Genomic DNA, 19,417 nt, shown 5'->3' on the forward strand with positions numbered 1-19,417 from the left:
AGATCCTCTTTTGTTGCCAGTTCAGGGAGTCCAGGTGGTTGATTATCAGATTGTTCCATCTCATTTCCCTTTGGGGTTGCTGTAGGTGATCTGGAAGTCTGTTTTTGAGGCTTGTTTATGTGTCTTCTCATTTCCACGGCGGGGGTGGGGGTGGGTTCTGGCACCCAGTCAGATCAGCTTCTCTGCCCTAGGAGCTTGGGATTGCAGTGGGGGAGCTTCCTTCCAGGTGCTGGGACCAGCTGAGCTTCTTTGCCCTAGGAGTCTGGGATGGAGACGGGGAGCTTCCTTCCAGGTGCTGAGACTGGCTGAGCTTCTCTGCCCTAGGAGCCTGGGATGGAGGCGGGGAGCTTCCTTCCATATACTGGTACCAGCTGAGCTTCTCTGCCCTAGGAGCCTGGGATGGAGACAGGGAGCTTCCTCCATAGACTTGAATTTTTATACATTCCTTGTGTTTTCTAATCCTGCTAACTTCAAATACAAGCTCTCGGGGCTCCTAGAGATTTCTTAGTATTTTCTCTGTAGATGATCATTTCATCTACATATAAATATTTTGCTTCGACCTTGCCAATTCTATCCTAATTGTGTCATTTTATTGCCAGACTATTTTGGTTTGGGCCTATGTTTCAAAGTTTAATGGACCAATGAATAGTAAGCATATCTGCCCTTGTTCCCCACCTTAAGGAGAAAGCATTATATCTTCTCCATTCATATAAGGCATTTTTGCTGGACATATGGAGTACATGTCTTTAATCTGTTGAGAAGTTTCTGTTCTACTTCTAGTCTCCTGATAGCTTTTACCATGAACAGCTGTGGAATTTAGTCCAATACTTTTTCTGCAACTAGTGATAGGATCATATGGCTTTTATCTTTCCTCTGTTAAAATGATGACTTTCAGGGGTGGATCTTCCAATGCTGAACCAACACTGCCATCCCTATAATCAAACCACTTTCTACATATTGCCAAAAAAAAAAAAAAAACAATGTTTGCTCCATTGTACAACTTTGCTTCATTGTCAAAAATCAGTTGACTGTACGTATATGGATCTCTTTCTGAGTTCTGTTTTTGTTGCTGTAATCTGTTTATTCTTTCACCAATGTTATATTCTTCTGATTGCTATAGCTCTAAGGTAAGTGTTGAAGACAGGCAGCATCAGTTGATCCTTTCACTTTGTTATTCTCCTTCAATATTGTGTTGGCTAGTCTGACATTTTTACCTCTATATGAGGTCTTTAAAATAGATTTGTTGATATCCACTAAATAATTCAATAAGATTTTGATGAAGATTTTGTTGTATTTATCATTCAAATTTGGAAGAACTGTCATTTTGATGATACCGAGTTTTACTATCCATGAACATCTCTTCATTTATTTTGTTCTTGGATATCTTTCATCAGAATTTGCTCATCTAAGTCTTATACACACTTTGTTCTACTTAACTATTTCAATTTTGAGAGTACTAACATAAATGGCATTGTTTAAATTTCAAATACCTCTTGCACATTACTGGTATATAAGAAGGCAATTGTCTTTTTAATATTAATCTAATATCCTGCAACTGTGTTGTATTCATTTATTAATTCCAGGGTTTCTTTTTTGTTAATCCATTCAGATTTTCTACATAATGAATCATGTCATTGTTGAACAAAGACAGTTGTATTTCTTATTTATTTATTTATTTTTGGTACGGGGGATCGAACTTGGAACCTTGTGCTTGTGCAGCAGGTGGGTATTTCTTACCTAAAAAAAAAGAGAATGAAAGAGGGCCAGGGATGTAGCTCAGTTGCACTGCGTCTATCCGGCAAGCACAAGGTCCTGAGTTTGATCCCCAGTACTGAAGAAAAAAAAAAAAAGAATGAAAGGGCATAGCCCTCACATTGAAATAATAATAAAGGAATCCTACAAACAACTCTACACTCATAAATTCTATAATTTAGATGAAATGGATGAATTTCTTTTTTTCCAATTTTTATTTTTTATTGTACATATTGGTAGCTCATTGTGATCACATTTCTCATGGGGAGTTGGTACATATACATAACATATTTTAATTCTTTTTTTAACCCCCTTTCTCTCCTCTCCCTCTCCTTCCCTCATCTCTGATCCCTTTCCCATTTGCAAAAGATCTATCTCTCTATTTCTATCATTTTTATTCTGCTCTTGTTTTGAAATTTGGGTCTCTCATATAAGAGAAACCATGTGATATTTAAACTTGTGTGTCTGATTTACTTCACTTAACATTACCATCTCAAGTTGCATCTGTTTTCCCACAAATGACTCTAATCTATCCTTCTTTATGGCAGAGTAGTACTCCATTGTGTATAAATACAACATTTTCTTTATACAGTCATCTACTGAAGGACATATAGGCCACTTCCATGATTTAGCTATTTTGAATTGTGCTGCTATAAAGATGGGTATGCATGTATTACTGTGATACGATGTCTTTAACTTTTTCAGGAAGATACCTAGAAGAGGAATAATTGGGTTGAATGAAATTTCTAGTTTCAGTCTTCTGAGGAATCTTCACCCTTCACCATTATGATTGTACTACTTTACATTCCCACCAACTATGTTTAGGGTTCTTTTTTCCCTGCAGTCTCACCAGCATTAGTTATTGTATGATTTCTTGATGATAGCCATTCTTTCTAGAGTAAGATAAAATCTCAATGTTGTTTTAACCTGCATTTCTCTAATATCTGGTGATGTTGAACATTTTTTCATGTATTAATTAGCCATTTGTATTTCTTCATCTGAAAAGTATCTGTTCATTTCAGTTGCCCTTTTCTTAGGTTGTGTCTTTTATTTGAGAGGGGGTCTAATTTTTTGAGTTCCTTATATATTCTACATACTAGTCCTCTGTCCAAGGAATAGCTGGCAAAAACTTTTCCCCATTCTGTACGTTGTCTCTTCACTTTGTTAGTTGTTTCCTTTGCTGTACAGAAATTTTTAAATTTTATTTAATCCAATTTGGTATTATTTCTTGTGCCTTTGGATTTTGTTCAGAATGTCCTTGCCTATGCTATGTGTTATGGTTTGGGTCTAGATGTCCCATCAAAGCCTCATGGGGTCCTAGGTGGGGGCTTTTTCAGAGGTGGCTAAATCTAGAGTGTGTGATGCTGGGATTAAGGGTGTGTGATTATTAAATCAGTCCACTGATTGGTTTGGCACTGCCCTAATCCTGGTAGTGTGGATACAATAAAAGGGACAGAAAGGGGCTTGTCTTGTTTTGCTACTATCTGTCTGCCATGAACTGTTTCTCCTCTGCAATGCCCAGCTGCCACACCACCCTGCCTTGGAGCCTGCCGATTATGGGCTGAGACCTCTACAAACTGTGAGCTAAATAAACTTTTCCTCTTTTAACTTTGAGTGTTGGGTATTGTGTCTCAGAAATGAGAAAAGTAACTAAGATACTAGGTCTTCAAGAGTTTTACCTGTTTTGTCTTCCACATGATTGTTTCTGCTTTTTGTTTTGTTTTGTTTTGGTACTGGGGATTGATCTCAGGACTTTGCACTTGGAAGGCAGGCAGTGGAAACACTAAGCTAAATCCCTGGCCCCTAAGTGTTTCTGTTTTAACATTTAGATATTTGAACCCTTTTTTTTCCCCATTGGCTGCTTGTACCTGTACATGATGTATTTTTTCGCCATTACCTGTGTGCTCTTCACCCCCTCCACCCTTCCCTATTTACATAGACTTTGTTTCCATTTTTTTTCTTTTCTCATAAATTTTCCTTTCCCTTCTTTCCTTTCCCTTCTTTCCTTTCCCCTTCCCCTGCCATTTCCCCTACCCCTTTGGACCTTTTCTTTCTATTTCAAATTATCAATTATTCATTTTCATCCTTATTTACACTTTCAGTTTCTCACACTAGAGAAACTATTCTGTATTTACACGTGTGTCCTATTTATGTCACTTAAGAGAATGGCCTCAATATGTATCCATTTAGCTATGTCTCTAGTTTCTCGTTCTTTATGGCTGAGTAGTACTCCATTTTATTTTTTAAAAACCACATCTTCTTTATCTAGTTTCCAGTTGATGGGCATTTGGGCTGTTTCCAAGCTTTAGCTATTACAAACTGTGTCACTATGAACATGGGTGCACATATACCGCTGTGGTATGATTCTTTTGGGAAGATACCCAGCAGGGGAATAGTTGGGTCAAATGGGACCTCTAGTCCTAGTTCTTTGAGATATCTCCATACTGATTTCCACAGTGGTTGCACCAGTCTGCACTCCCACCAACAATGGAGAAGGGTTCCTTTCTCCCCACTCCTCCACCAGCATTTGTTATTGGTTGATTTCTTGCTAGCAGCCATTCTTTCTGGGGTGAGGTGGAATCTCAGGGTTGTTTTCATCTGCATCCCTCAAATGACCAGTGATGTTGAACATTTTTTCATATGTTTATTTGCTGCTTTTACTTCTTTGTCTGAGAAATGTCTGTTCATTTCAGATGCCCATTTTTGAATTGGGTCTTTAAATTTGGGGTTTCTGATTTTTTTCAGTTCTTTATATATTCTAGATAGTAGTCCTTTGTCTGAGGAACAGCTGCTAAAAATTTTTTCCCACATTGTAGGTTGTCTCTTAGCTCTGTTGGTGGTTTCTCTTGCAGTGCAGAAGCTTTTTAATAAGATGAGATCCCAGTTGATTTTTTGTGTGAATTCCCATGCTACTAAGGTTTTGTTCAGAAAGTCTTTTCCTATGCCGATGTCATCAAGAGTTCTACCTAACTTATCTTCCAGCAAGTTTAACATTTCTGTTTTAATATTTAGATCTTTAATCCACTTCAATCTTAGTTTAGTGCATGGTGATAGATAAGGATCTAGTTTTAATCTTTGGCAGCTTGAAATCCAGTTTTTCCAATGCCATTTATTAAACAGGCTGTCTTTCCTCCAATGAGGATGGTTGGCTCTTTTGTCAAAGATGAGGTGGCTGAGTGTATCTGTCGTTGTTTCTGCATCTTCTAACCTATTCCACTGATCCTTGGGTCTGTTCCTTTGTCAGTACCATGCTGTTTTTATCACAGTAGCTTTGTAGTACAGTTTCAAGTTGGGGATTGTAATACCCCCAGCCATATCTCTGTTGCCTAGAATTTCTTTTGCTATTCTAGGTCTCTTCTGGCTCCAAATGAATTTTTGGATTGTTTTTTCTAGTTTTGTGAAATATATTGTTGGAATGTCAGTCAGCATTGCATTAAACCTATATAGCTGTTTTGGAAGTATGGTCATTTTCACTATATTGGTTCTTCCTACCCAAGAGCAAAGGATGTCTTTCCATTTACTTATATCCTTTTCGATTTCTTTTTTCAGAGTGCTCTACTTTTCAGTGGAGAGGTCTTTTACTTCCTTTGTTAGATTGATTCCTAGACATTTCATTTTTTTGGATGCTATTGTAAAAGGAATTGTTTCCCAAATTTCTCTTTCAGTGAGTCTGTTATTTGTGTATAAGAAGGCTATTGCTTTTTGAGTGTTGACCTTGTATCCAGCTACTCTACTGAATCTGTCAATTAAGTCTAGAAGTCTTTTGGCGGAGTTTGTTGGGTTTTCTATGTCTCAGAAGGACTTGTGCAACGCTTGTGGATTCTCATCTGGAAACGATCCCATGTCTTAGAACCTTCACCACAAGGCGTTTTTCTTGTAGTGATTCTCAAGGTCTTAGTAGGCATGCGAATAGGTCTTTCACTTTGAGATTCTTTTTCTTTGCACCTCTGATCAAGTTAGCACACACCTTCTCCAGGGATTCACATTGTGACTGGTGAGGGTAATCCTAAATCGGCGAATCACCACCTCAAGTTCCACAGGTGTCTTTCCAGTATCTTTCAAAGCCATGGCGATGGTGCGGGTTCCTGACCGACTTATTCCTCGGCGAGAGTGAACAGTGGTGTCAGGAGCAGGAGCAGACAAAGCCAATGACCGCTGCCCCATGGATGCCTCTTCCTCAGAAAAGGCTTTGATCCATTTTGATTTTAGATTAGTACATAGTGAGGGATATGGCTCTAGATTCAATCTTCTGCATATGGATATCCAATTTTTTCAGCATCATTTGTTAAAGAGTCTATCTGTCCTCAAGTGTATGTTTTTGGCCCCTTTGTAAAAAATCAGGTGGCTGAATCTGCTGGGAGTTGTTTCCACATTCTCCATTCCATCTGTTCTGTTCCATTGATCCACATGTCTTTTTTTTTGCCACACCATGCTGGTTTTTTTTTTTTTTTTTTTTTTACCATGCTGTTTTTAATCACTGTGTCTTTGTAGTGTAATTTGAAGTCCAGAATTGTGATGCTTCCTACTTTGCTCTTGTTGTTCGGGATGGCTTTTGCTATTCTAGGTCTCTCCTAGTTCCATATGAACCTTATAATTATTTTCTTCAGTTCTTTGAGAAATGCTATTGGTATTTTGATTGAGATTGTGTTGAATATGTATATGAGTTTTGGAAGTATTGCTATTCTGACTATATTGGTTCTGCCTACCCAGGAACAAAGGATATCTTTCCATTTTCTGATGTCCTCTTTGATCTCCTTTTTCAGAGTACTGTAATTTTTTGTTGTAGTAGAGAACTTTCACTTTCCTTGTTAACTTTACTTCTAGGCATTTCATTTTTGTTGATGGTACTGTGAATGGTATTGTTTTCCTAATTTATTTCTCAGTGAGTTTATTATCGGTGTACAGAAATGTTTGTGTGTGTGTGTGTGTGTGTGTGTGTGTGTATGTGTGAACTTTGTGTCCTGCTATGCTACTGAATTTGGTAATTAATTCTAGGAGTCTTCTAGTGGAATGTTTTGGGTCTTTCTGTATAGATAGGATCTTGTCATCTGCAAATAATAATAATTTGACCTCTTTCTTTCCTATACATACGTCTTTTATTTCTTTCTGTTGCCTGATTGCTCTGGCTACTGTTTCAAGAACTATATTGAATAAGAATGGTGATATGAACATCCTTATCTTGTTCCTAATTTTAGAGTAAAAGCTTTCAGCTTCTCCCCATTTAATATGATGTTGGCTAGTGGTTTGTCATAAATGTCTTTCATCAGATTGAGACAAGATCCTTTTATACTACTATCTTTGGGGTTTTATGATGAATAGATGTTGGATTTTATCAAAGGCTTTTTCAAAAGCATTTTTTCAAAGGTGTGTCAATTGAGATGATCATGTGATTTCTGTCCTTACTTCTGTCTACATGATGAATTACACATATTGGTTTGCATATTTTGAGCCATTCTTGTATCCCTACTTGTTGTATTCTGTTAGCCTGTAAATTGTTGAGGATTTTTTGTGTCTATGTTCATTAAGGAAATTGGCCTGTAGGCCGGGTCCTTTCCTGGTTTTTGTGGGTTTTTTTCATTCAGAAGTTTTTAATAAACAACTTCATTATAAAACTTTTTTTGAAAATGTAATTCTGTAAAACATTGAAAAAAATCTACCTTAACAAAGATAACGCCCTGTGCATTTTCTAATGGCACTTATTTTACAATTAAAAACCTTGTTTTATATAAAGCCAAAAATACTCCAAGAGGTTATTCACTGTGTTTACAAAGTGCTAGAAGATTTTTGTCTTGTATTTTTCTCTCTTTAAATAATCTGGCATTTCAAAAGTGCCCTCAGCCTCAGCCACTCGAAGGGAGGAAACAGCATGAGAAGTGGTGTCCAGGCATTCATTCTAGTGCTGAATACACAGAGGTGGGGAGCCAGCTGAAACCAGAAGCAACTGGACTGGGAGGGGACGCTTCCACACCCCTCCGGAGGAGGCACTAGGTTAGCCCAGTGAACACCCCTTTCCCTCGCCACAGGCCCTACTCTCCAGTAATGAAGGTCATGGCCAGTTCCTTCCACAGCAGGTTCAGAGTGCCAGGAGAGGTCAGGGTGGGAGTCCCAGAGGAATCTGGACTTTTCTGGCCAACACCTGCCTAAGGCAAAGTTTCTTATTACATAAATAGCCTTGTTAAAAAGCAAAATATTGATCCTGTACAAATATTACCTGTTTTAAAAAGTCATGCTTAAAAACAGCTCCTAGATGAGGGGAGATTGAGGAAGGATGGAAAGAAACAGCTACCAATAAGGAAGGGGAGGATTTAAGGGATACTAGGAAAAGTTTAGAGCAGTGGGAAAATTTCAACTTAGGACAATACCTATGAGCAAAAAAGTAATCACACCTGCTTCCTGGATTTCCATCAAAAAATGCCATTTGTAAAAAGTTGCGGGGGGGGGGGGCAGGGTACCTCATTAATGCATCTTTCCCTGTCTCCACCTCTTTGAGATAGGGCAGAAATCCTTTGAGCTAACACATAGGGATGCCAGCCCCTGGGCCCAGGACTGTACTCAGCCCTGAGCAGCTACCGTGCAGGGTGGGAGGTGCCTGCCCCTGAACAGGTCAGCTTACTGTTGACAGAGGCTGGAGCATGGCTGCAGAAAAGAAACATCACTCCTCTTTTCTGGTCCTTGGTCTGTTCCACATGCCGTGGCTCCAATCCTGGCAGGTGTCCCTCAGGCTCTCTTGGCTTCAGTAGGGATACTGAACCATGCCTGGGTACTGAGTACAGGATAAATCTACTCTTATCCTTTTAACTGCCTGACCTCCCCCGCAAAAGGGGGGTTGGAACAGAGAGAGGCTTAAGAAACAGCAGGGTGGCTATGGTCCATAAAGGGTGAAGGCAGATAATGTTCCTCTGCACCAGCAAAGTTCACAGTGACAGGAAAATTCCTTGTGATGGTGAAAGCACTGAGAAGAGGAAAGGAGAGGCAGGAAAGAAGAGGGAGATGGGAATGAAGGATGGCTGGGGAAAAGACAGGAGGTAGGGGCAAGGCCCAGTTACAACATTTTAAATAGCTGTTCTGCCTGCCCTGTGAGTTGCAAAGCATCCCTGTGGAGGGATTCAAGGAAGGGGCAGGAAAAAGGCAGGCAGAGAAGACTCCTCTAACTGCTCAGGACTTTATATTCTGTGGCCAAGTGCCTATCTGCCTCTAGAAACTGAGGGTGCAGGGAAGACAGCAGGCAAGGGAAGAGGGTTGCTGGGTCTACTGAAGATCAGATACGAGAATGGCAGCAGCAAGTCCTGCTTGGATTCTCACATACCATTTCCTATAATATGGGTCCCAGTAACATGCAGAGCATGCAGGAGGTGGGTGTGTACCAAGGTAGACACTCTTACACTTTTTTTTTTTTTAAACAAACTTAATTAGTCCCCGGGACTCACTGAAACTAATGTTTAGAAGCAAATCATCTAGACTGATGTTAACCTTGCCAGACATTTTTATATCTGGTTTTACTTTTGAAAAAGTATCCCAAGCTACCTTGCCTAAATCAAAACAGTTAATTATTCACTCTGTATTGCCTCCAATCAAGGGCCAGAGAGCTAAATTTTAAGGTTTTCACCTCAAATAAGGATGCTGGCCTGGGGTAAAGCAGAAGCCTAGGTCTTGACCTGCTCAGTTCCTGATAGATGGAAATGAGTCTCAACAGAAGGGGGCCAGAGGTCTGGTAGGACGGTGAGGCAGTTCCTAGGTAGTTTATCCTGAAACTCTAGTGGAGAGGCCAGCATGAGGCACCACCGACAGAAGTGCCCAGAAACTGCTGGCTGCATCTGTACAAGTTAACAGTAAAGAGGTAGAAGTGTGTTTCTGAATCAGAGAGGAGGTATCTCAAGAGGGTCCCTACCACAGTAGTGGTCCCTGAGCTGCCTCCTTCCATGCGTGGGGAGAGCCCATGTAGAACTGAGATGAAGCAGGCTTTGGGGTCTGGCTGGGTTCTGGGTAAGGGCTACACTGTCTGCCAGGGAGCCCCGTAAGTCAAGAGAACTAATCACTTCTTACAAAAAACCTTGTTAGATAGTAGGGGCAAAACTGAGAGGGACCATGAAAAGATGGTAGAAGTTCTTAGAAGCCTATGCACAGTGGCCCTGTGTCCATGGGGACTGCAAAGTGGAAGAGATGAAAGGACACTGTGGATAAGAAAATTTTTGGTATGAGAGACAACAATGATTAGATTGATTAGGACTCAACTATGTGTCCAGTCCTAGCTTTCAGACAACAACTTCTAATAATTCCACAACTTCCTGAAAAACGGACAGGCAGGAGAGACAAATGAAGGGCTCATTCCCTCTCTGCTGTTCCCACCAGCCTAAAACCCAGAGTCCCTTCTTCCAAGACAAATAACAACAGCTCATAATATTCTGAGTGGGAATTAAGGAATGGGGAGGTGATAGATATGGGCATGCCTTCCATTTCTTCCCCTCTCCAGTTCAAAAGGGTGATGAGGGGGTCATGATGGACTTGGAGAAAAACAGACCTGTGAGAAAGCTGCTCCAATCTTCTTGCCTGTCTCTTGTGGACACTGCCAAGGAAGGCAGGAACAGATGAAGTCAAGGAAGATGGCAGAAACCGAAGCAGTCCAAAAGTCAGTTTATTTCCCCACGGGGGAAAAATGTGACCTCAAGTGAAGAAAAGTCAGCAAGACCCAACTCCGCCTTGTAAACAGGGCTCCAGTTAGCACCAGGTACCAAGTGGTTCTGACTGGTGCCAGCTGAAATGGACTGGTGGGAATGGATTCATGGTGTGTAAACAGTGTTCACCGCAATCACTCTAAGGCTAACAGCGTGGCAAGGGAGGTGAAATGGTGTGTCTGAGATGAATGTGTAAATGGTACCGCTGCTGGACAACACTGACTGAAAACAGAGCTGTTGGTATAGTGGGGATGGGGATGGTCGGGAAGAATAGAAGCCTTCTCTCCTTCCTGCTACTTGGAAGCAGGTGCTGAAGCCAAGTGACCTTCCACAGCAGGGCTTTGGGGTCTGAAGCCTAGGACAGACAACAGACTTCTTCAGCAATTTCTCTTGAGGTCATCCAAGGTGAACCCTCTGTGTCTCCAAGAGGCCTCCCCCTCCTCCAAAGAGAAGGAGGTTCTGATGCTTTGGAGAAGGCGAAGGCTAAGTGTGGCTCCCAATTCAGATTAAAAAAATAAAAGTAAAAATACCTGAAAGTCCTATGGTAGATCTTTCCACAGCGCTGGGGCTCAAGGCTCCCCCTGGAATCAATCCTGGAGCCCAAACCCTCAAACCAAGTGCTCCATACAGACACTGGAATTTTTGCTTTTTGAACCCAGCTCTGAAAGCTCAGCTGCCTTTGTGGGGGAGGCGGAGAGGGAGGGTACTCAGGCTCTGTGACAGACCAAAAACTGAGCTGAGAGCCTCTGTGGGGGCTACTGGAATGCTTGGTGGAAATGAGGCAGGGTGGTAGTACTCAGGCCAGAAGTGAAGACAGGAGGCAAGGAGTGCAGAGGCCCGAAGTTCAGTGGTCCCCCACTTCCTGGGGAATCTTGAGGCTGAGCTTGCAAAGTGGTGAGCAGGGGCTGTGCCTCAGCCTGGGAGTAGCCCATGACCAGGCTTCCTGTGGCCCCAGGCAGGTTACATGGGGGCAGATTGAGTGGAAGAAAGCCCAGTAAGTGGGAAAAGTCCACATTAGCAGCGCAGAGGGCCTCAGAGAGGTTGGCGGGGCTCTTGGTGAGCAGTGCTTCATCTAGGAGGGCCACAGCTGCCGCTGGCTGAGGTGAGGCGGGCTGGGGTTAAGCGGATGAGAGAGACAGGCTCCCAGGAAGCTCTGCCAGAAAACTATCCACCTCCACTTTGGGCAATTTGTCGGGCAAGTATGAGGTAGATCTAAGCTGATATTTTGGAGGGAGCTGAGGTGGAGAAGAGATAGGTAAGGATTCCAGAGGGTAGCTCATACCCATGGCCAGCGTGTTGTGTACCAGGGAGTGTGGCATGCCCGTGGTGGGCATGTTAGGGATATGGGTACCATACATGCCCATGGGCAACATGCCAGGAAAAGCCTTGGCCCCCATCATGTCCTGAGAGGCCATGCACAGCACAGGGCTCAGCTCTTCCTTCACACTGACTGTGGAGTTGCAGCTGAGTAGGCCTAACATGTCCACTGGCGCTGTCTTGATCTTCAGCAGCTCCTGAGAGTGGCTCTTCTTAACATGACAAGTCAGGTGGTCCTTGCGGCCAAACCACTGGGCACAGTACTGGCACAGAAAGTCCTTGCGGCCTGTGTGCACCACCAGATGCCGCCACACATCTTTACGAGTATAGAAGCACGGGTCACAGTGGTCACAGGGGTGCTTCTTTTCCTTGGCACCTCCTGCTACCCAGCGCAAGTGGGCTTTCAGGTGCTCTAGCAAGGCCTGGGTACTCTCAGGTCTGGAGGCACACCTTGCAGCTGAGGTCACCACTGCTGGCAGCATGCATAGCCAGTTGGCGACGATAGCCCAGCTTTGTATTATAATTCTTACCACACTCAGAACAGTGGAGGGCCTCTTTGTTTGGGTCGTGGGTCTGCAAGTGGTTGTGCAGATGGTCCTTGCGGTGAAACATCTTATCACAGTATGTGCACTGGTGGGGTTTCTGGGCTGAGTGGGTGACCATGTGCCTATACAGCTTATACTTGGAAGCAAAAGCCTTCCCACAGTGCAGCTGAGGGCAGCTATATGGCTTCTGCTCTGGATGGGGGAGGCTGTGAGGCCTTAGCTTCTCCCCATTTGAGAACGGTGTCCCGGAGATTTCACATTGGCACTTCGCTTGACTCTCTGCCTCCCGGCCCCGAGGCCTGGGAACTAGTTTCCAGCCCACTTCCTCCTCCTGCTTTGCATCTTGAATCCAGGGAGGGACGCTGGTGAAAAATGTGGTCATGGCAAGGCTAATGGCGAAGGGCCATGTTATTCAGAGAGCCTCCCCATCAGCTCCGCTCAGGCTCTCCGATCTGTCACAGCCTCCAATGCAGCCTTCAGAAAACAATCTCTTCACCGCGCTCGGGGCCCCGCGCTGCGGGCCGGGCCGCTCGGGCTCCGCCAGGCCCGGTCAGGGCCCGGTAGTGGCGGCGGTCGGGCCATTGTGCGGTGCCCTTTCCTGGTTTTGTAATCAAGGTATTGTTAGCCTCCAGAAATGACTTTGGGAGTATTCCTTCCCTTTCAATTTCATTGAAGAGTATGAGGAGTATTGATTGGCATTAGATCTTCCCTAAAGTTCTTGTAGAATTTGGCAGTGAATCCATCAGGTCCTGTTCTTCTCTTAGTTGGTAGGGTTTTTTTTTTTATTACTTCTTCAAATTTATTTATTGGATTATTCAGGGTTTTTATATTTTCATGCTTCAGTTTTGGTAATTTATATGTATCTAGCAATCTATTAATTTCTTTTGAATTCTCCAATTTATTAGAGTACAGATTTTCATAGTAGCTCCTAATAATCTTCTGGATTTCGGCACTGTCCATTGTGATTTCACCTTTTTCATTTCTAATTGCATTGATTTGGTTCCTTTTTTTTTTTTTTTTTTTTGCAAACTTGGCTAAGGGTTTGCTTATTTTATTTATTCTTTCAAAGAACCAGCTCCTTGATTCATTGATTCTTTGTATTTTTCTAATCTCAATTTTATTAACTTCTGCTCTTTTTTTTTTGAGACTGAGTCTTGCTTTGTAGTTCAGGCTGGCCTTGAACTCATGCCCATCCTCTTGCCTCAGCCTCCTGAGTGCTGGCATTACAGGTGGGCACCACCACACCATCCTTTGCTCTGGTCTTTATTATCTCCTTCCTTGTACTAACTTTGGATTTGTATTGTTCTTGTTTTTTGAGAACTTTGAGGTGCATCATTAAGTTATTTATTTGGACTTCCTCTGTTTCTGTGGTAGGGGCATTCACAGCTATAAACTTCCCTCTTAGGACTGCTGTCATTGTGTCCCATACGTTCTCATATGTTTTACTGGCATTATTGTTTGATTCTATGAATTGTTTAATTTCCTTGATTATTCAAGAGAATATTATTAGGGCCAGGGATTTAGCTCAGTGGTTTCACTGCCCGCTGCGCAAGCACAAGGACCCGAGTTTGATCCCTGGTACCAAAAAAAAAAAAAAAAAGAGAGAGAAAATATTATTGAATTTCCAGGTGTTTGCATAATTTCTGTGGTTTCTTTTCCCATTGATTTCTAGTTTCATTGCACTATCATCTGGTAATATGCATGAGGTAAGTTTGAGCTCTTTTGCATTTACTTAATCATGTTTTAGGGCTAGTATGTGGTCTATTTTGGAGAAAGTCCCATGTGCTACTGAGAATAAGGTGCATTCTATTGTTGTTGGGTGGAATACTGTAGATATCCATTAAGTCCATTTGTTTAAAGGTATGGTTCAACTCTGATATTTGTTGATTTTTGTCTAGTTAATCTATTTGTGATGATAAGATATTAAGGTCCTCCATTATAATTGTATTAGTATTTATCTGATCTTCATTTCTGTGAATCTCATTTTGGACTAAATGTGTTTCTTCTATAAAGCATATTGTTGGATCTTGCTTCCTCCTTTACTCTTTTTTTCTTTTTTCCAGTACCAGGAATCAAACTCAGGACCTTGTTCTTGCCAGGCAGGCATGCTGCCAAATCCCCAACCCATGAACCTTTACTCTTTATAGCTGCATCATATATTTTTTTGGATCTTTCAATCTTTTCCCTATTGATGAACTAGTAACCTAAGGGAAGATTTCCAGTGAATCTTTCGATTAGATTTCTAGAAGCAAGATTACTGAGTCAAAGGGTCATATGTGCCTTGGGTAGATATTGCAGTATCTTCGAAACCAAGTTATGAGACAGCTGGTTTTCCACATACATACTGTCAAAATATTAGATTTTTGCCAACATCATTAAGTGAAAAATGATATAATAGCACAGTTTTAATGTGTATTCATTTTAGATAGTTGGTTGAATGGTAATTTGTTTATTTGCATATTTTGCCATTTTTATATTGAAGTGTTCCTTCTTCTCAAGTTTGACAGCTGGTTGCATATTTAAGTATTCATCTTTTTTCCATGATATACCTTTTATTTGTTGTTTGACTTTGCTTATATGGGTTTTTGTCCTGCATATAGTTTTTTGCTTTAGTAAAGGCTTATTGAATTACACAGTAGTAGAATTTTTATAGAACAACCTAGACTGCTATAGAGTGAAAATTAACTTTGGGGGTATAGCTTCACAATAAAGGACTTCCTTAGCATGGCCAAGGCCCCGGCTTCAATCCCCAGCACCACAAAAAATAAAATAAGATTAACATTATTCCATTGTACCAGGAGGAAAGTGCCGGACTAAAGTATGAAAATCACTGTTGGAGCTGTCTATTCAATTGAATTTTATTTTATTATTTTATATTCATAAATGTATTCATTCAACAATACATACTGAGTTTCTACTCTGTGCTAAGCGTTCTTATTTGGTGTCCTGGGAGCAGAATGAGGTACATTTAAAGGTTAAATGTACCTGTCACAGCCTGGGTCTTGAAATACACAATTTTGGCGATGGCTGCCTTGACATCCTTGTTTCTCAGGGTATAAATGAGTGGGTTGAGGATTGGTGTAAGGATAGCATAGGCTACATTGCCCATGATGTGGAAGTCGAGAGGCAGGTCAGCCCTGTAGGCCACATAGGCTATGGCAATGGATGAGTAGTAGGTGCCCACCACCAGGAGGTGGGAGCTGCAGGTGGAAAAGGCCTTTGAACGTCCTTCTCGGGAGTTGATGCGAAGTACTGAAGCCAGAATGTGAGCGTATGAGAGAAGCACCAGGAGAAGGGGGAGGAAAGACACAACCATGGCAATGCAGAAGCCCATGAGGGTCTGGGGGCTGGTGTCCGAGCAGGAGGCCTGGACTAAAGCTAAGTGGTCACAGAAGCAGTGGTAGATGTAGGCAATGTTGTTAAATGCCATCTGGGAGGTCTTTACTACTGCTGTGATGGGCAGAAGGAGGGCGGTGAGCCAGGCACTGGCTGCCAGTGCAGCATTGGTCTGTGGAGTCATGTGGACTGGGTAGTGAAGTGGGTGGCAGATGGCTACATACCGATCATAGGCCATCACCACCAGGATGAAAGCTTCTGAGCATGTAAAGCTTTGGAAAAGGTACATCTGCAATAAGCATGAAGGAAAGCTGAGGAAGTGGTCCCCAAGCAGGAACAAGGAGAGCATCTTGGGGACAGTGGTCGTGGTGAAAAGGATGTCCAATGCTGAGAGATTGATCAAAAAGAAGTACATGGGCTTGTGGAGGTTAGGCTCTGCTACCACGGCCACCAGGATCAGGGTATTACCCATAAGGATAAGCAGGTAGAAGAGGAGGAAAATAAAAAACACAGGAAGAAAGAAGGTCTCTGGAAGAGAGGGTATGCCCACAAGGTAGAAGACAGGCGAGCCATCTACTGATCCATTACAGGGTGTTTCCTCCATGTGAAACAGAGCTGGATTTCGAGGAGACAGGTAACTGGAATATTTGGACACTAGGAGAATCTGGAAACCATAGAAACAAAGGAAGTAAACATTCTAGAATGTTTATAGTTAATATAAGCATAATTATTTAAACCAATCCTGAGATTGGTGGTGGTCTGTAGAATTTACTTCTACCTTGTAAACTCAAAGTTTTACGAATATTTATCAGTTAGTGAATAACCTACTAAGTGAGAGGCTTTATGCTGTGTTTAGGTGATTGTGATGAAAGTGAAGAAGAAAGGCAAAATTCTTGTTTCCTAGAGTTTACATTTTACTGAGAAAATCATATTTAAACAGTTGATTAGTGAATTAGTATTGTGAAATGCTATGGAAAGACATCTCTGGTCCTCATCTCAGGTTCTAAAGGATGTGTGGCCTGGGTTTTCAGAACCCTTAAATCAAGCCCTTAAGTTTTGTCTGTATTTTTGCACTCACTCAAAATTCCACCATGTTTCTTTGGAAGGGCTGTTTTCTCCAAGGTTCTCTATAATACACTGCTGCTCACATATTTATTAAGCTGCTTCCTCTCTTGTATTCCTCTCTTGAGTCATGGTTCTTCCTGACTCCATTTAAGCTGGTGTCTGATCTTCTGCTTCTGGATAGGATGTAACAGGCCATGGTCACCCAATGCTTCCACTGAAACAACTAGGAAAGCCTGAATAAATTACACAGATCACATTTTTCAAACAAACTGGAGAAACATAAGTGCACTAAGGAAGTGATGAAGTGAAACTGTACAGCTTGGGGCATCCTGCAAAGTGACCTAACAGTCACTGACACTTTTCTTCTCTGGGAACATCTCATTTGGGGACTCCTGTATGGCTTGTACTTGGACCAGGCAGAAGGACATGGATGAGAGAGAACCCAGCAAGCTTTTGTCCATCAAAACAGATTTGCAAAATAGATTTGAAATTTAAAACACTTTAAATTTATGAAGCGTTTTCTCCCACAGAATATCTTCTGAATTCTGAGGCTACGAAATGGAGGCTGAAGAGTTAGGCTGAGGATTTCTGCAATCTGTGATCCCATTGTTACTGTCTGGGAGCATGTGAGGCCCTCTTTTCCAGGTTCTTGGTGTTGGCAACAAAGAATTGGAAGGGAGCACTTGAGTTAGATTGCAAAAGAAGAATTTTATTGAAAGCAAAAGTATGCTCAGGGAGGCTGAGCAGGTGATGCCAATGAAAGAGGGCACAGCTCCAAGGCTTTCTCGGTGGTGGTGTTTTCCAGTGATCCCTTATTTTGCTCCTCCCACTATGCAGAGGTCTTGGGTCTCATGGAGAGTGTGGTGGACAGCTCTCTCTTATATAACATTCTAGGGTTCTGTGCATGTTCCTTCCATGATGACTCTGTTTTTAATTGGATTTATGAGATGCAATCCCTATGCACCAAGGCTTAATTGCCCCTGGGTCTACTGGCAGCACGCTAGTCCTCGCCTGTGTCTGCCCAAATCTGGGTACTTTCCCTATTCTAGGTACTGTGCTTTTGACATCAGGCTCTTCAACCACAGGAGCAGGTGGTAGAGGTGGGTTAGTGGGAGGTTTCAGGGTAGCACTGGCTTGATAGGTGTACCTGCCTTAGCTGGTTTTCTGTGCCCTCATGTGCCCCCCCCAATCTGTCCCTGTGTTACCATAATGCTTAAAAGGCTTGTGTCTGGGGTGTGCCACAAACACACTGGTCTTCTTCTCAAAATGTTTCTCAAACACTTGAGGCTATATTTGTATGCGGGGCATAGCATTGTGGAGGGGTAGATAGGGAGGTTGAAGGACCTAATGAAACCCTCCAAAAGGAAGAAGAGATCTCCCATGGTCTTTCAGAGATAAGGAGACAGAGAGCAACAGGTTATCAATCCGAAACCCACCAGGACCATACCTTAGGACAAACTAAAGTTAGACTAATCTCTGCTACAACTGAAACTCAGCCCTACTAGCATTAATTAGCTTGAAGTGATCAGCCCCTTACTCTGCCCACCTGAGAAAAGGGAGAAATACATCAGGTGAGAGATATCATCTAAGACTATGAATGTATTATAAATAATGTTCAGTTCACAATAAAACTGGTTAGATAGGAAAAAGGCAGGAAAATGTGACTAACAATCAAGAAAGAAAATATGCTATAAAAGCTGACATACAGATTATCCCAATATCTAAGTTAGTAAATGAGGACTGAAATATAATTATGTATGTATGTTAAAATAGATCAAAATGTTGGCAGAATGGATTAAAAATAGAGAATTTCAACAGACAGTTGGAATGTATTAAAATACCAAGCAAAGATTCTAGAACTAAAATATCAAGTTCAATATTTGATATTAGTTTTAAATAAACTAAGAACTCACTGGATGGGTATAACAGCCAACTGAAAACAATGGAAGATGGGATCAGAGACCTGAAAAACAAATTAATAATAAATATTTAAAATAAATTCTGGAAAGACATACAAGAGTATATGCTGTACGATTTAACTGATGTTAACTGATAGGCAAAAGTAATCTATGGTTTTATAAATCAGTACAGTGATGGCCTACAGAGGTGAAGACTGGTAAGAAGCAAAACCCATCACCTAGTTTTCTAACACCCAAAGAGATGCAAACTACATTTACCTGAGCAGCTCACAAAAGTCCTCTCTGGTTTGAATGTCACTGAGTCAGGCTGAATTGAGGGTTGAAGGGCAGAAATACAGAACTGAGTCTAAATGTACTCTTCTCCCTCTCTTCTGCCTCACTTCTGTTAAACAGCAGAGCAGCTAGATGCTGAGTCTGAAGTCCAGAAAGAGTATCTTTTCAAGGTCAACCAAAAAATTCATAGCTAGTGTCCTGGAACCCACCCAGTGTTCATGGTTTTCACGGGGGAAGATGATTCCATGGCCTGCCATTCAAAGCCTATCTTCTTGTAGCCTTATTCCTCCCTTTCCTAGCCAATGGCAACTCCTTGCTCTTGCCTTGTGGATTTGCCAAATACAGCTCAAGTATTACCTCTTCCAAAATGATTTTTCTGGTTTTGGCTGGCTCCTGGCCTCTTTTCTTGGTGTTAGAAGCTCAAGGGCGTTCCTTTTGTCATCATTATGATCACACTGGATTATCCTGATCTATTTATGTGTCTATGGCTCCACCAGATCTGGAGCACTTTCAGGGAAGTGATGGGGGGTGTGATTGT

General features: G+C 41.9%; 2 protein-coding genes and 1 pseudogene across 2 annotated transcripts in view; 1 reads left to right on the forward strand and 2 right to left on the reverse strand.

The window, feature by feature from the left end:
• Window positions 1-19,417, forward strand: part of Slco2b1 (solute carrier organic anion transporter family member 2B1) — a 185,505-nt gene that overhangs the window by 73,574 nt on the left and 92,514 nt on the right. The gene's annotated exons all lie outside the window — the stretch shown is intronic.
• On the reverse strand, window positions 11,180-12,883 carry LOC147828049 (zinc finger protein PLAGL2 pseudogene; annotated as a pseudogene).
• On the reverse strand, window positions 15,138-16,280 carry LOC101718767 (olfactory receptor 2AT4). Its single transcript, XM_004863436.3, is given in 2 exon segments — window positions 15,138-15,297; window positions 15,300-16,280. Coding segments are annotated over 2 exon segments (963 nt in total). The 5' UTR covers window positions 16,227-16,280; the 3' UTR covers window positions 15,138-15,261.

This window comes from Heterocephalus glaber, unplaced genomic scaffold, assembly GCF_053883595.1.
Source record: "Heterocephalus glaber isolate CG9 unplaced genomic scaffold, H.glaber_assembly_v1.0 deba00001428, whole genome shotgun sequence".
In the NCBI taxonomy this organism is placed as follows: domain Eukaryota; kingdom Metazoa; phylum Chordata; class Mammalia; order Rodentia; family Bathyergidae; genus Heterocephalus; species Heterocephalus glaber.